This window comes from Nipponia nippon, unplaced genomic scaffold, assembly GCF_047370975.1.
Source record: "Nipponia nippon isolate SJK-2023a ecotype South Korea unplaced genomic scaffold, ASM4737097v1 scaffold_6, whole genome shotgun sequence".
NCBI lineage: Eukaryota > Metazoa > Chordata > Aves > Pelecaniformes > Threskiornithidae > Nipponia > Nipponia nippon.
Window position 1 is genome coordinate 53,413,460 of NW_028262380.1, and position 16,172 is coordinate 53,429,631.

At 43.7% G+C, this 16,172-nt stretch overlaps 1 protein-coding gene across 17 annotated transcripts in view; it reads left to right on the forward strand.

Moving 5' to 3' along the window:
• The window catches only part of BMPR1B (bone morphogenetic protein receptor type 1B), a 273,903-nt gene extending 258,996 nt beyond the window's left edge, over nt 1-14,907 (forward strand). For 14 of the 17 annotated variants that reach the window (XM_087736647.1, XM_087736648.1, XM_087736652.1 and 11 more), the window contains 5 exons: nt 1,031-1,223; nt 1,656-1,953; nt 4,287-4,462; nt 5,841-5,971; nt 8,271-14,907. In XM_087736647.1, the coding sequence (XP_087592773.1) occupies nt 1,031-1,223; nt 1,656-1,953; nt 4,287-4,462; nt 5,841-5,971; nt 8,271-8,396 (924 nt within the window). In that variant the 3' untranslated portion in view covers nt 8,397-14,907. The remainder of the gene's footprint in view (nt 1-1,030; nt 1,224-1,655; nt 1,954-4,286; nt 4,463-5,840; nt 5,972-8,270) is intronic. The other 3 variants (XR_015699696.1, XR_015699695.1, XR_015699697.1) reach the window with 3 other exon arrangements.
• Nucleotides 14,908-16,172: the final 1,265 nt, after the last annotated feature.

Genomic DNA, 16,172 nt, shown 5'->3' on the forward strand with positions numbered 1-16,172 from the left:
AGGTTGTGTTGCAGCATCTACTTGAGTTTTTATTTGTGAACTTTTAGAAATATGTGATCTGCGGACATGCTCCAATCCTATGAGAATATATTAGTCTGCATTCGTCCAAGGTTTTTTGTAGTCATAAAAGCTTGTTAAATGTAGAATCAGTCCATCTGCTACGTGTGGTCTGCCATCCTTACGAAGGATGTCTCTGCAATGCTGCTGAGTACGTTGATCTTATGCTACAGCTGTACAAATGGTTTGACTTTAGCATCGGTTCACAGTACAGCCACTGACAAAGCTGGTACGGACACTAGAAAGGGCAGATTTAAAGCTGTGCTTTCATATCTTTGGAAAAAAAATTCTTACTTTTTATTACTATGTAATGATAATTATTAAAATTAATGTAGGCACGTGGGTTCTAGCTGTGTAAGTAGTGGTTGAGGTTTCTAACACCAAATTTTTATTTCGAAATTATTAGGCATGGGGTTTTCAAGGAAGGTGATAGGAAGCTGCTCTCAGTAATTTTGCTAGTTTTGGAGCTCTGGTATGCTTCTGGCTCTTTTGAGCCTTAGCCATGAGTCTCAACAGTGTCGAGTATGTAACAAACATTCCCGTTTTCATTAAAAATGTGTTCCCTACCCCTTTGGAGTGTGGGTTGGGGTGGCCAGGAGTGCTTTCTGTCAAGGCTTTTCCAAAAATAACAAAAAAAATTTCCACAAAGTGGCGATGTCCCACAGGAAAACAAAAATTTCAACATTAGTAGTCAAATGTTTCCTTCACACAGACCGATTTACTTTCTTGAGAGGCCACGGTGCGTTTTGGGAGTGTATGGAAAGGCTTCTTCACAGTGGCAGGAATGGCCTCACCAGCACTGCGTCCTGGGGGAAACGGGCAGCATCCGCGTTGCGGAGCTTTGCACGTGGCAATGGCTGCGTATTCCCCTTTCCACTGGGCTTGCTGTGCGGGAAGGAGATGCAGGAGGAGGGGAGTGAATGCAGAAGGTTTCTGAGGAGCAAGTTTAACCGCCCGTCTCGGCATTTCACAGGTTCAAAGGACCATCGCAAAACAGATTCAGATGGTAAAGCAGATTGGAAAAGGTCGCTATGGAGAAGTCTGGATGGGAAAGTGGCGTGGCGAAAAGGTAGCCGTGAAAGTGTTTTTTACCACAGAGGAGGCCAGCTGGTTCAGAGAAACGGAAATCTACCAGACTGTCCTGATGAGGCATGAAAATATTCTTGGTGAGTGAAATTAATGGGAATTATTTGATAGTGTACAGGTTTCTTAAGTTTAATAATTTTGTATTTGCTATTGTCTGATGCCCTTTCCTACGTGCTTGGTTACCTGCTGTGCTGTGCAATTAGCCACCCAGCACTTTTCAAAAGAAAGATATTTCAAGGATTACTGAAACATAAATAAAAGTTAAAAAAAAATGGGGTTTAGGAGCTGTTACTCCAAACACCACACGTCTGTTCCTGCCACCTGTATTTCCATATCTGGGCTTTCTGAAAATACGTTAAAAGGCTAGAGGTGAGGCATAGTTGCATGGAAGTAAGATGAAAGAAATTAAATATGTTATTAAAATAAAACTACTGAAGTGGCTGACAGTCCAGAGTTCTGAGCAGTCAAAAAAAGCCTTGAGAAGTATTAATTTGAAAATCTTTTGTTTGCAGGATTTATTGCTGCGGACATTAAAGGTACAGGATCTTGGACCCAGCTGTATCTCATCACTGACTACCATGAGAACGGCTCACTTTATGATTATCTAAAATCTACTACCTTGGACACAAAAGCCATGCTAAAACTGGCTTACTCCTCTGTCAGTGGCTTGTGCCACCTGCACACTGAGATCTTCAGTACTCAGGGCAAACCTGCTATTGCCCACCGTGACCTAAAAAGTAAGAATATTCTGGTGAAAAAGAACGGCACCTGCTGTATAGCAGATTTGGGCTTGGCTGTTAAATTTATCAGGTGAGTAGAAGTGAGGAGGGTGAGGAAAAGTTGGTAAATCAGACGCAAACGCTGGTTTAGTTGTTGATTGAGCAACGTGTAAGCACCTGCAGTGTCTGTGCATACCTTTCACGCTGTGCTCATCCGTCTGTGAGGTGGGGCTACCTGTGTAGATGAGGATGATGCATAAACATGTAATGCAGGTGTATAAATAGTCGCTTTTTAATTATTGAGCGCATTAGTTGCATTTGCATAAAGGTTCAGTTTTCACCACTTTGCCCTCAATAGCAACCTGAGTACTGCGGCTGCATGCTAAAAGGACATAGCACTGACAGGTTGAAGTCATGTCAGTAAACTTGTCACTGAAGCTTTCAGCTTCTCTGATCCCAAGATAATTCACTCACAACTTATATAGAATAATACTAATCATTTGCACAAGTTACTAATTGGGATTTATTGAAAAGCACCCCATTTGGGCTGCTTTTTGTTTCATTTCCTACAAATCAAATTGGCGAAGTACAGATTTGATTTTTCAAATGGCTTTTAAATTTGATTTTAAAAAAAGGGTTGTGTGTTTAAACAACTTAGAGGAGACAAGTAGGACTTACCCACTCCTGGGATTCGTAAAGGAGTCATCGCTGTCTGACAGCTCCGTTCAAAACGAGCTTGAGCTCTCAGCACTGGTCCTGGTGGTGGAGACGTGTGTTACAAAGTCTCTGATTTTTCTGTGCACAGAAATGTGGCCATAAACTGAAGGTTTCAGCTTCAGAGGTCAGCTTTGAAACTCTGTGCTCCCTGAAGTATCAAAAAAAATTTTAAGAATTCTGTAGAAATCTTGAACTGAAATTATTCAGAGTGTAAGGAAAGGCGGTTTTTATGTGCTCTTCTCACCGTTCACTTATCTGCCAGGTTTCTTGGTGAGGCTTTTCATTTATGAACCTGACCTTTCTTTAGAAGACAAGAAAGGATTATTTTTACTTTGAGGAATAGGGGCCTAGAGAACAACAACATGGAAATACACTATATTTGCTGTAAAAGTTTCAGGGAAGACATTCACCCTTTGCAGGTATACCTCACCTGACAAGTACAGAGCAGCACACTGCTTAGGTATGAACCAAGAAGAAGTAGGAACTACCAAGTGTTGCTATAAAAGAAGGTGAAATATGTATTTGTCACAGTCCAAATGGAATTTACATTACACACTCGGCTTGTTTTCATACTGAATCCTTCCATAGACAGCATTTCTCAGGCAATGACCAGGAACAGAAAAAAGTAGTTGAAAGGGGTGTGCTCTGCTGAAGCTAAGTTTAGTAAAGTTCTCTGCATTTCTCATTTTATTTGAAATATTGCAAGACGGTGCAGGTCACTAGCTTTATGTTACGTTCTTGGAGGTACACAGAAATGCCACTAGCGTATGTATGATCTAATGACTGTATAGGAGACTGGTTGTACCTCAGGCTCAGCTTTTTTTTTGTCATTTTCATAACAGTGGGTGAAAAAAATTGCTGTAGGTGAAGAAGATTACAGAAGAAGTTGTATAATTATTCTGTGAGATTTTGTTGTATCCATCACATTTAAAATATGTACGTTTTGAAGGTGGGGAAAAGTTAACAGACCTTTTTAAGCAAACCACAATATATTCCATATATTCAACTTTTAAAAACATTAAAACTGGTACAGCTGAATCTAATATAATAAGAAAAAAAAAAAAATCCAGTCACATAATTAATGGGAATTTGCTTCCCATTAGATATCCATTGTCTCTTCTGGTCAATGTGTGAGGTGTGACACATTTGGTTACATTTTTTTACACGTTTACATCTTTCTATTTACATATCTTGATGTGTAAAGGTTGGGAGAGATCAAACATAATGCATGCATAAAAAATAGTTAGACTTGTCTTCCTTGCAGATCTGATTTGCTACAGCTAAGTGATACTGCCCCAGCTATTTAGTGTTCTCCATTAATTGCTAAGACTAAAGCATTAGGTGGTGGAGTCTGTTAAGAAAACAGCATTTAATGAAGATTTGATTGTTATCACCAGCATTAGAGCTCGGGCTAATGCTAATGAAATCTCACAAATGTTACAGCATCCCTGTTGAGTTTTATCTCCATTGTGGTTCTGCATATGAATGCTTAACATAGCCTCAGGCAGGTCAGCCTTTTAAGGAGAGTTGCCTTCACACTAAGAGGCTTTCCCTGTAAGAATTGTTCCATTAAGATTATGCATTGCTTTTGACCTTGTTTGAGAGTGGATGTGGTGTGAATTTACTACTTCTCCCATCTAAATTGCTTTCTTTTCAAGTCTTTATTGCGTGTTTGATGCCCTTTTTTTCCCCTTCTTTTTCTTTTAGTGATACAAATGAGGTAGACATACCTCCAAATACCCGTGTAGGAACAAAACGCTATATGCCCCCTGAGGTGCTGGATGAAAGCTTGAATAGAAATCACTTTCAGTCGTACATCATGGCTGATATGTACAGTTTTGGACTCATCCTTTGGGAGATAGCAAGGAGATGTGTTTCAGGAGGTAAAGAGCTGGGAGATTGCTTTTAATTGTGTCAGTAAACCCCATTTATAACCTGAATCTTCCATTACATCCTTTTTTCTGGGTAATTGTTTTTACTGTAATAAATAAGTATGAATAAACCGTAGAGGTAACTCTGTTAATATCTGTTCTCTTGTTGAAACTTATTTTAAAGCATCAATCAGTGCTATTTCAACAGCAAAGATTTAGACTGTATTTTAATGGCTTGTTTGAAGGCAGCAAATGCCTGCACTGAAGAAGGAATATGGAGCTCATTTGGAGGCCTTTTCCAATGGCAACACATTTTTGCTGCACTGGGGGTATTCAGCTATTTTAGCAGAAAATAGTGATTTCTTTGTTTTGTTAGAGTTAAATAGAAGGAGCAGGAAAATTTGGGGGTATGCTGTGTCACTATTTAAAATAAATAATCTGTTTACAAGACAAGTAGAAAAACAAAAGCAGAGGGAAGTGGTACTTGTTATATCGTCGTCATACCAGTGATGTGCCTCATTCCCTTCTGATACCAGAGCATGAGGACAGCAAAGATAAAGTAATGCAGCCAGCTGCAGACTTGGGGCATAGATCCATCCTTGTATGCGTAGTCTACGTGTGCTTTCTGCATGTAGAGCTCAGTGTAGTGCAAAAATGATGGGTGTCATTACCTCTATTTTGCCACTGAGGAAAGTTAAATGCAGAGAAATGACTTCACAGCAGTTACATGCCATATTGGTGGCAAGTAAGAGTACAGCATGTCTCTTTTGGGTCTACGCTACCTTCACCAGACTTTATGGGTCTTTAAAGCCTGCAGTCTTGTGCTGAATGCTCGCTCCATGCTTTCCCTAGAGGAGATGAATTTCACTGATGAGCAATGTGATCCCTGTGTTTACAAACTGGTAAAGTGTATTGCAATGATGAGATATAAAATCTGTAATACTGTTGCCATCGTTGCTGCGCACAAAGAATGGTACCTTGCCATGTTCTGAAAAGGCACAGAAATGCCCTTTAATATATACCAGATCCACTGATAAGAAGGAGGCCTAATTCAAGGTTAATTCTCTGCCAGATTACTCCAGTACGGACCCTATGCTAATAGTTCTTTCTGTGATAACTTACTGGCAATTGCTGGACTGGATAACAGCGGTAGAAACTGTCTCACTTGGCAAGTAACTGCGCTTTCGGATTAAGATACCTGGCCAGTCTTTACATGGCAATGGTTACGTTGGAATTTGACTATGGAATAAACTTTAGGGTAGGAAAGTCCTTTTAAGGAGAAGTACCTCTGATTGTTAAACAGTATGGTCAATTTGTTATAAAATGAGAGGGGAAGAGGGTAGTGGAAGATGTCTTCTGCAAGTGACAGGCAACTAATTTCTTCTTTCAGGAATAGTTGAGGAATACCAGCTTCCGTACCATGACCTTGTGCCCAGCGACCCCTCATATGAGGACATGCGGGAGATTGTGTGCATCAAGAGACTACGCCCTTCATTTCCCAACAGATGGAGCAGTGATGAGGTATCGTCCCTCTTAATATGCAGCCTGTGTTTTCAATCAGAGCGAGTGAGTGATGTTGACGCCATTTTGCATCCTTTTGAGTGAGGAGGAGCTTTACCACTGGTGCTAGCACCCATCACGGTGTAACAGGGCTCGGGAAGGAGCGCGACCTTCTCAGATATCCCCACTGAAGGTTTCAGAGCCTCAGGGGCCATAGCCTGCGATATCTGCAAGCGGGTTCCTCATGTGCTGTCTACCAGATCCCACAGCGATAGCAGGCTGTGTTCAGACCTTCTTAGTCTCTCTGTTTTCCTCTTGCACTCATTCTGCTTTCTGCTCCTGGCACTAATAGCATTAAATCAGTGGCTAGCCAAAAATTTTGAATGAGAAATTATTTTGTAGTATACAGTGCAGTGGCAGCATACTTGGTGTACTGGCAGCTACTTCAGCATGTACTGATGCATGGGCTGTAATTCCAATCTTTTTCCTTTTTTTTTTTTTAAAGAAGGAAATATCTCCTGTCTCGTTGAAATGAAACGAGCACACAGCTTTTCTGTGATCACAGGTATGCAGGCTTGGAAATATGATTTTACGTGATTTTATGCTAACATGAGCACAAGATATTAAGTTTCACTCTTACGGTATTGCTATGGAGTAGTACTGACCACGGTAGCTGGGCTGCAGCAAGGAGCACCAATGGTTCACCCCTTTGCATCTTACAGAAAATGTACCTCATGTACCTCTTCGCATTTTAGCAAAGAGGGCTACAGTTCTGTCTTTTCAGAGGAGACGTAGGATCCAGAAAATGCTTTACAACATAACATGAGGAGGTGAGAGGGATGGGGGAGAAACTGAACTCTCCCTGTTGAGCATCTGTAACAAAGCAAAGTTGTGCTCGTGGGATCAGAGACGAACAGTTGAGGTACCGCAGGCAAACCTGCTGACTGCTCTTGAGATGCTATGGAGGAGGGGTCATTAATTATGTTAATTGGTACAGTTTAATGCTGTAAAGTTTTTTACAGTCGCAGAAGACAGCTGCCATTTGGGAATCACAGTGTGTAGATGAATATTCTGCAGGTAGATGAAAGATTTAGGTGGTATGAGATGTAGGCAATTTGGGAATGTGAGGGAAAAATAAAACAACCTCCCTGGGAGGCTCGAGGACTTGTGCAACAGCCAGTGTGGGAAGATCTAATCGAGACTCACCTGCCTCATCCTCTCCCTAGCCAAATCCCTCTGAGCCTTCAGACCGGGAGTGGAAACACTGGAGGAAGCACCGTTAATATCAATCCTGGGAAGGGCTTTTGTGTGGTGGCACGCAGTGTGTGTTTGGTCTGCTACCACATGTGTTGAGGATTGGGGAGGCTCATTGAAATAACTGGTCTTGATTAATTGGTTAGCATCATCGGTAATCCCACTTCAGGCATTCCAGCAATGAGAGGCAAACTTGTTAGTGCATAAAACCTTGTGTATCACCGAAATGCATTTATAAAAATCTGCATTAATCTGAAACGTATTAGGCTGGTTTGGGCACTGCTGGTAGTGTTTATGCTTAATGCCTTTCAAGGTCTGCCCTGCTTCTGGGCCAGGAGCCTCATGAAAACGGAGAGCAAGTTGGATGAGATGGAAAACAACTCTTCCTATTGCAGCAAGCAAATCTTCAGGCAGCGTAAATCTGTAGGCTGATGGGATCATCACCCGGCTGTGGTGGCTTACGTGGTGCTTTGTGTTTGGCAGAAGGTGGTAGACACAGAGCAGGGATGTGTGCTGCTTTTCCAGGATGGCAACGGCAAGGCTGAGATGCTGTCAGCAAGAGAGTTGTTGCTGGGAGCCGGAGGAGGGCCTGGCTATGTTTCGGAAGGGAGCAGGGGACGGAGCGGGCCAGGGCAGAGCCGAGCGGGGGCGGCTGGGCAGGAGCCGTGGGTGTGTGCTCACGCTGGGCTGTACCCCGGGGGGCCGGTCGCTGGCTGAGGAAAGGAAATTCCACTGAATTTGTACAGCAAAGGGCTCACTGTACAGAGCCACGCTTGTGTGGGTCAGGCTGCGTGGGTTTGGGGAAGTGGGAATAAGAAAGGTGCTTTTGTGGAGCGTACAGCGTATAACTTGTCATAAATTATAAGAGTAATTGCCATGTTTGGAGAACTCTCCTTAATATACAAAAGACAAAAGCTCTTGAAAAGTGATACCAGCCAGCATGTTGTCCTTTTTTTGGCTGCCCTTGGAAAAGACCTTTTCCCTTCAGTTTTTTGGCATTGCTGCCAACTGCAGTCTCCTCTTCCACTGACCCAGATGGAACTTTCTCTCCCGTTTCTCTCTGCAGTGCCTACGGCAGATGGGGAAGCTGATGATGGAGTGCTGGGCTCACAACCCCGCCTCCCGGCTCACAGCCCTGCGGGTCAAGAAAACGCTTGCCAAAATGTCAGAGTCGCAGGACATTAAACTCTGACTCGGCCAGAGGCAGCTCTCGTGAAGGCCCATGGAAACGGACTTTCTCGTGCAGGCAGAAGTCCTGAAGAGGTATTGAAAGTCTTCACTAATAAGTACCTTAAAAGCAGCTCTAAGTTTGTTTGACAGCTTTTGAGGAGACTATCCTTTGCAAAAATGAGCTGAATTTTGACATACAAGATTGGAAGAGACTTGTCTGCCCTTGTTTACATGGGGAAATACAGTTTTAGTAACTGGTTTAAGATTATGCATGTTGCTTTCCATGAAAGCCACTTATTATTTTATTATTATTGTTATTATTATTATTTTGATTGTTTAAAAAGATACTGCTTTAAATTTTATGAAAATAAAACTTTTGGTTAGAAGTAAAAAAGATGTATATTGTTACATTAAAAAAAATTGGAAGAAACTGTGCTGAAAATGAAAGCAAAGCAACTTTTTCATTTATAAAGAGACTATTGCACTCCAGTGTTCAAAAAAACAAAGGAGAGAGGGTCTGTGCAGCTCAGAAGAGCTGTAATGGAAACCGTCTAAAAGCTGCCTACCTGCGGAGACGGCTTTCCACAGCCCTGCCCATGTGAGCAGTTCTCTCAGTATAGAGATGGAACCCAATTACGTCCCCGCCATCGTTAGCATGGGTGGCCGGGTTCCTGTGGGTGGCCTGTCCCAGGGGAGGTCGTACTTTTTTAAGATAATTGGGAGCCGTGTGAATATGGTTCAGTGTGACTTGCTTGTTTGAAGAAGCTTTTCACGTTTCCAGGAAATGTGATGGGTATGGTACCAGGATGATGGTAAACAAGTGCCCCTTTTCTTGGCTTCTTTTTTTTCTTTCTTTCACCCCACCACAAAATAAAGTATTTTGTGTGTGAGTGGAAATGAGGTACGCATTTGGATCCGCTGGCAAATTTGAAACTGCTGTGACCTACGTACACGACCACTGGGTAAGAGGAAGTTCCTAGTGAGGAAAAATTATTAACTTTCTCTTTCATCTGTGTAAAAGTGAGGTATCCATCTACAACCACAGTTGGAAAAAAATAATAATCTGTGTTCCCTTTTTTTAAGGGAAAGTGAAAACCTCAAAAATTCCCATTTTTGGGGTGGCAGTAATTTTTCTTTAACCATAAGGAGACCTGGTGCCTCTTGGCTGCCGTAGGAAGCCAACAGGGAAGGAGCCTGGGACTTGGCTGCATGGTGAGAGCCGGGCACCGTGGCTGGCAGCGGGCAGGTGCCTCCAGTGCTTCTCTCGCTGTAGTGAGAGGCACTGCAAACTGAACAATTTGGCTGAAGCTTCATCTGCCTTACTCTTCTGTGTGGCCTTCCAGCAGCCTCGAAGCCTCTGGGAGCCACTGTGCTGTAGTGACAGGCTCTGCAGCCACGCTGGGGCTGCGTAGCATCGTGGTTCCAAGCAAGAGGAGCTTTTAGAGGAGAAGAGCAACAGGTGAAATATATTTACCGCCTTTCCCCATTCCTCCTTCCTGGGGCTGCAACAGCTGCTGCAATGTTAAAACTACAGAAGGGGAAATGAGAGGGGAAATATTCCCCATGAAGTATTTTCTTCGGAAGGATCTCAGTTCTTCAACAGGTTATCAAAGCTGAGTTGTATGGGAGTTACCTCTTTACCCTTCTTTACCCTTCTTTTTTTTATTTTTTTAATTTTTTTTGCCTGCCTATGTCCTGTTTCACTAGATGGTGTTCAGTTTAATTTTTAAATAAGTCCTTACAAATGCTGCTTTGATTATGCTAAGCCTATTTCAGAACTGAAATAATTGCCATGCTGGATTTAGCCTCAGCATTTCTGTAATGCTTCTTTTTTCCCTTTTTGGACAAAACTGATTTATTTGTGGTAGGTAGGTATATAATTGGGGTTTAGCTTCACGGCTCCCTGAAGGTATTTCTAGTTGGAAAAATTACCATTTTATATTTTCAAGCTAACAGAGAAAAATGTGCAGGTTCAAGAGAATCAGCAAGACCTCCATGATTATAGGTGTTAAAAAGTTTAATCAGAGGATTTTCGTTAATTAGAGTGCTTTTTCCGCAGTGCGGTTTCCCTGCCTGTACCCAAAAATACTGAGCAATAGAAAATCTCTGAGAGTTACTAGTCCACCGAACCCTGGTCACAAGGGGGGCGATGCTGGTTCCCCTGTCCTTAAGAAACAGTGCGCTTGAGTGGCTGAGCGTGGAGTTTGCTCCTCTCCTTGGCTGCCTTGGCTTGAAGATTTGTGTCCCAAAATGAGGAGGACAGCCCAGCCTCTCGTCACCTTTTTTTTTTTTTTTTTGTCTTAGTGAATGGAGCCACAGGGTTTCTACTCTCACTCCTTTCATGAAAACCAGCACAGCCCTGAGGAACTGGGGTTTCTTGGTTCCGATGAAGCGGATGGGACCATTAACTTTGGCAGTGGTCAGGGCAGGCTCAGTCAATCCCACCTCCAAGCCTGGTCCCTGCGGTTCCTGGGTAAGCAGTCACACAGCAAGATACCTCTTCCCTGCCATGTTTAGGTGTGTTTCATGCCTGCTTTCCTCAAATAATTTTTCTTTTTGATGTTATCATGGCTCTCCCCAGAAATGTTTGGGAGGGTGCTTTGTTGGCTGGCAGACGTGAGGCACACGATGCCCCTGGCACCTGCCATCAGTGTGTTGCAAGAGAAAGGGCTAGTCGCTGGTTTTCTGAACAAGTCTTACTTTTTTCGGTCCACAAGAAAGGGATCTAAGATACTGGTTGATAGGTTACATAAAGTGTGTATGTTAAATGTTCAAGTTTATGTGTGTGTTTTATATATATATAAGTATATATATATATATTCAGTTGGGAGTCTGGAATAACTCCAGTATGTGGATTAAGAGTAAACTATTACAGATGATAAAGCACTAAATAAAACATAATATTTATTTATGAAAATGCATAAATGACAAATCACTGCAACGGTGCTATATAGGAAAATAAATATATATATATAAGGAGACACACCTCTGAGAAAGCAAAGGGTCTGCAGTTGTATAACTAACTAGTGCATGCCCATTTTCTCCCAAGACTCGAAAGCCCAGATTTTGTCCTCAGATCTCTTACCCACTGTAATAATAATAATGATATTGTAAAGGGATGTTCCTAAGGCCAGAAAACAGCCTAAAGCAAGCTTGGAAGTCATCTGTACTAGCACTGTGACATTCGAATTACCGCCTGCATGGCTAACTTTCTGCAACACTCAACGTGTAATTATTATGGTTTCAGATGTACGGTGACTACAGGTCAGTACATTAATTTTGCCAGGTGTGGCCTTTTAATGTTACTTCCAGATTTCGGTAGTGTCACGCATGTCAGTGAGGGCTTGGAAGTTGGTGGCGGAGATAATCTTGGCTGTAGTGCCTGCAGGTCTGGAAATGCAGTTTTCAAATGTAAATCATTGAAGGAAGTTTAGTATAGTAACTTATTGGTGTAGATAAGATGGCATAGGTAAGTGGGAGAAGAAGGAAAAAAAAAACCAAACCCAAAAGGAAGAGAGATGCCAGCTAGCAACTGCTATCCTTTCTCTAGCACAAAGTTATTTCTCTTAAAGAAAAGGCTGACAATGTAAAGACTAAGAAACTAATTTGTGTTCTTTTTTGAGAACCAGTGCCTTATTAAACCTGTAAATACTGTAATTAGAAAACCTGGGGAACAAACTGTTACATTGTATTTGTTCAGATTGTATATGGTTGTTTTAACATTCCCCCAAATAAAACTGTTTCCATCTCTCCATGAAAGAGATTGCTTTTACTTCTATTTACTTTTCATGTGCTTGAAAAGCACCGCCTTTGGTTTTCATTTCCCTGGCTAGATTATTTTGACCATGCCTCATTTTATTTATTTATTAAGATTTTTCCTCTGAGCAAACAAGTAAACAGCAAGATGTTGCATATGCTTCCACTGGCATAAAAAAGCATCACCCTTTTCACAACTCAGTGAAGAGAGAAATAGTAATTAAAATCGTGTTATCACTAATAGAGCAGTCACTCGCATTTGGTGGCTGATTATGTAAATCTATAGAAATTTGGCATTCGCATAATATTTTTGTGAGGGCCTCCCTTCCCGTCTTTCCCCCACATATTTATGAAATGCGACTACTATTTTTAATAGCACAAGAGGCACAGGAGGTAATCTGTGCACAGACTGAAGCTAGATTTCCCAGCCTCGTGCTTCAGGAGGAAAAAAGTTACAGCCTACATACACTGCATCAGCTGAAACGTGGCATTGCTTAGTGCTGAGAGACAGCGAAACGTATGTATCTCTACATACATAGAGATATTTGTATGCATTTGTATTTACGGCCTGAGCTCTCTTCTCATTCTGCAGTGCCATGTTTCAGCATGCAGCATGCAGCTCGGTGTTTCCCAATATGTAATTACCTTGCTGGTTATTTTCAAAGACGTGTGTAAACAGCATTTTTACCCTGAGCCGCATCTTGCTGGTGACTAACACAGCCCCTGCAGCCCTCCTGCTTTGCCCCGGGGCTGTCTGCCATCAGCAGGGGAGCATTCTGGTTATTCTCCAGCAGCATTTCCACAGTCCCTTGGCCACGCCTCATCTAGGCGGGAAAGCCCTGTGCTTGCTGCACGTTGTCCCTGGCATGTCACCATATCCCGTAGTTTTGGGGCTGTTTCTGCTCCCCTTGGCTGCACAGCGCTGGAGGCGATCTGGTGCTCCAGCACAGCCCATGTGGGCTGCACCTTCTCCAGGATGTCGCTGAGATAGGTGTTTCTGCAGCCGCCTTCTGTTCCTTTGCTTTTCCCCCTGACTTTCTAGGTATGGCTTTTTGGGGCAGTCCTAGGCTCTGTTCTCATTTTCTTTCCTCTCCACCTTGCTAGGCTTAGCTACCTGTATCTTCTGCAGCTGCAGGTGATGCCGGGACTGTTTCGCTTCCATTCAAGGTTGGCAGTCATGCTACTGTCCCCTGCCGAAACTGGAGCTCTGCTTCGTTGTGAAGCACACTGAACCGTGCCTTTCACCACCTGGGAAGGAGAGTTGCAGTCCGACCTTCACATGCAGAAACAGCGGAGCAGACACCTCCAGAAGTCTCAGGAAAAACAGCTAGAGGTGAGGTACCTGAAGAAAAAGTCCCTGAAGATAAGGAGGGAACTGCCTCACCAATGCAAAGACTGCAGGCTGCAGCAGATCCAACCCACAAGGCTGCCAGAAACCAAAGGAAACTTGAGTTCGGCAATACACGTAGACAGGGTGAGAATAGTGGGCTGGACAGAAAAGAGCTTGTCTACTGTGAAAGCTGTATATGGAAAGGCAAAACTGGAAGAGAAGGCAGAGAGGCACCAGGAAATGTAAAAGCAGCGACTGTGTCCAAAGTGGGCATCTTAGTTTTAGAGAAACCAGCCCTGCCTGCAGCTCAGCCAGCCCTGCCTGCAGCTCAGCTCTCTTTAGCTGCGGCACCACACGGTGGCCAAAGTTCCCACTGAAGAAATTATGCCTCATGTCCCTTGGGATACAGGTTCTCCATTCACATCATAGCTCCAAGTCCTCTTCATACATAATCTACCTCTTCCTATTACAGAGAAGATAATCATAAAAGAAAAAAATGAATAGTTCTTCCTTCATGTTGCCAAAGGTCCAGTGGCTTTTGGATGGAGTAAACCTGTCACTGGGGCTTGGCCGCAGCTTTGTGCCATGCTCGATGTACTTGAGCAATGCCCAGTATTTCATCCGGACCCAGGGTGGCAGGTCTTGGCTCAGTAACCTGCCAGTCCTGCCAGTCCCCAGCTCCGTCCCCAATAGCCACAAGGGCCCTCTGCACAAGCTGGTACTGTGGGGCTGCCTGTGCCTGGCCTCCTGCGAAGAATTACTGCCCGTTAAGCACAAATAAATTACAGGAACCAATGGGTAGAGACTGCCATTTTTAGCAGAGAAATGGAGGAGCCTTGTGTTAGTGATGCCCTTCATTGCAGAGTGAAGAAGCCAGCGGTGTCCCATGCTTAGGGAGAACAGCTTGAGCAGTTGTCTGCTGCCTGCCATGTAGTTTGCGTGTTAAGACTTGCAATGGGAGGAGAATAAAATAAAGCTACCTTACACCTTGGGAAAAGCTTTCTGTAATCCAAGCATACAGGGGACAGGTTTTTAAAGGTCTGCCCTTTTCCAGCTGGACTGCAGGGTCTCGCAAACCTGGCAAATGCACTTGTTGCCATGTTCTCAGCTTTTGGGCTGTTTGCCGTGTTTGGCTTTGTATGCTATCGGAGTGCTTCTGCTTTGACTTAACCTTGACTTGCCTCTTGCAGGGAGAGCTGCTGAGTGAGCAGACTGGGTGGCCGTGCTGGCAGGCTGTGGGTCTGGCATAGTAGATGGCAAGGGCTGAGCATTCCTCTGCACAGGCCAGCAGGAGAGCCTGAGGGCTGGCAGGCAGCCCTGCACCCCCAGGGGAGGGGACGGGATGGGATGGATGGGATGGTGCTGCTCCCAGCCCCGTACTGCCTCCATCATGGGCAGGATGAGCTCCTCAGCCCGGGGCTGACCCGCTGACAAGGGGCTGCCTGTAAAAGACAACTGGTTTCCCCCCCCCCCCCCCCCCCCCCGGCTGGGAGAAACAGCCGTGCTGGGGAATTGCCTCTTGCACCCCCTGAAACCAGAGCATAATACTGAGGCTGGTGAGAAACAGCCACCATCTCTGACAGCGGGGGGCAGGTGTGAGAAGGGTGAACTTCAGTGTTTGGGCATTTTATCCACCTGGCCAAATCGGACATAAGCAGGTATTGCTGGACAAAATCACCTTGCCCAAGCGGTGTTTAGTTTGCCTCCCGGGCATCTGCGATAAGCCCAGTGGGCTGCTCCCTCCGTAACAGAAAGGCTGGATGCGGGGAGGGGAGCCGAGCTCAGCAGCTGAGGATGTGTTTTCTTGCCTGTTGCTTTTCTCCACCTTTCACTGCGGCCACGAAACGCAAACCCCAGGAAAATTGTCTGGGGTGAATTGTTCCGTAGCTGCTGGGGTAAAACCCCATGGGGAGGGAGAGGTGTGAGGATTTATGAAGTGCAATGAAACAGCCTGCATGGGCTCATGGATGTTGGGAAAGGTGTCTTACGAGGGAGACTACATCACAAGGAGTTCTCATGTGCAGGTACATTTCTTTTGAGCGGATTTTTTTCTTTTAAAAAAGATACTAAATAAAAGGCTCCTCTTTCCTTCCAAGCTTCCAGGAACTAAACAATTGAACACAAGGTAGTGGTGGTGGTTTGTTTTTTTTTTTTTCCAGTTGCTTATAAATATAATTTATTACCTGTTTAAAAATTCTTTCTTACACTTTGTACATGTCAGGCTGACAGAATAAATGCAGGCATTTACAAACAGAGGGAAGGAGAAAAAGGGAGGGGGGTAAGAGGCACACTCAGAACTAGTAAACCACACCTCCACTGTACAGCAATACAAATAATGCAATGGCTAGCACTTCTCTGGTATTAAGTCAGTTTTTAGAAAAGGAATTGCATAGAAGATACAGCGATAGGGAAATCAAAACGAAAATAGTTGTCCAGATCTGAATAGCAAAGAAAAACGAACCCTGGTAGAGCTGAGACATGGGAAGAGGAGGGAGAAATGCAATAAACCCTCTCGGCCTGGGTCACACAGACATTTCATTTCCTATGGGCCCTTCTTCTTTGCTTTAGAAAGGTACCAACCGTACCATCTTCACGTTTTTTTTTTTTCTTTTTTTACTTGGGCCCTTCTTCTTTGCTTTAGAAAGGTACCAACCGTACCATCTTCACGTTTTTTTTTTTTCTTTTTTTACTCCTCAACATTAACAGACAGAA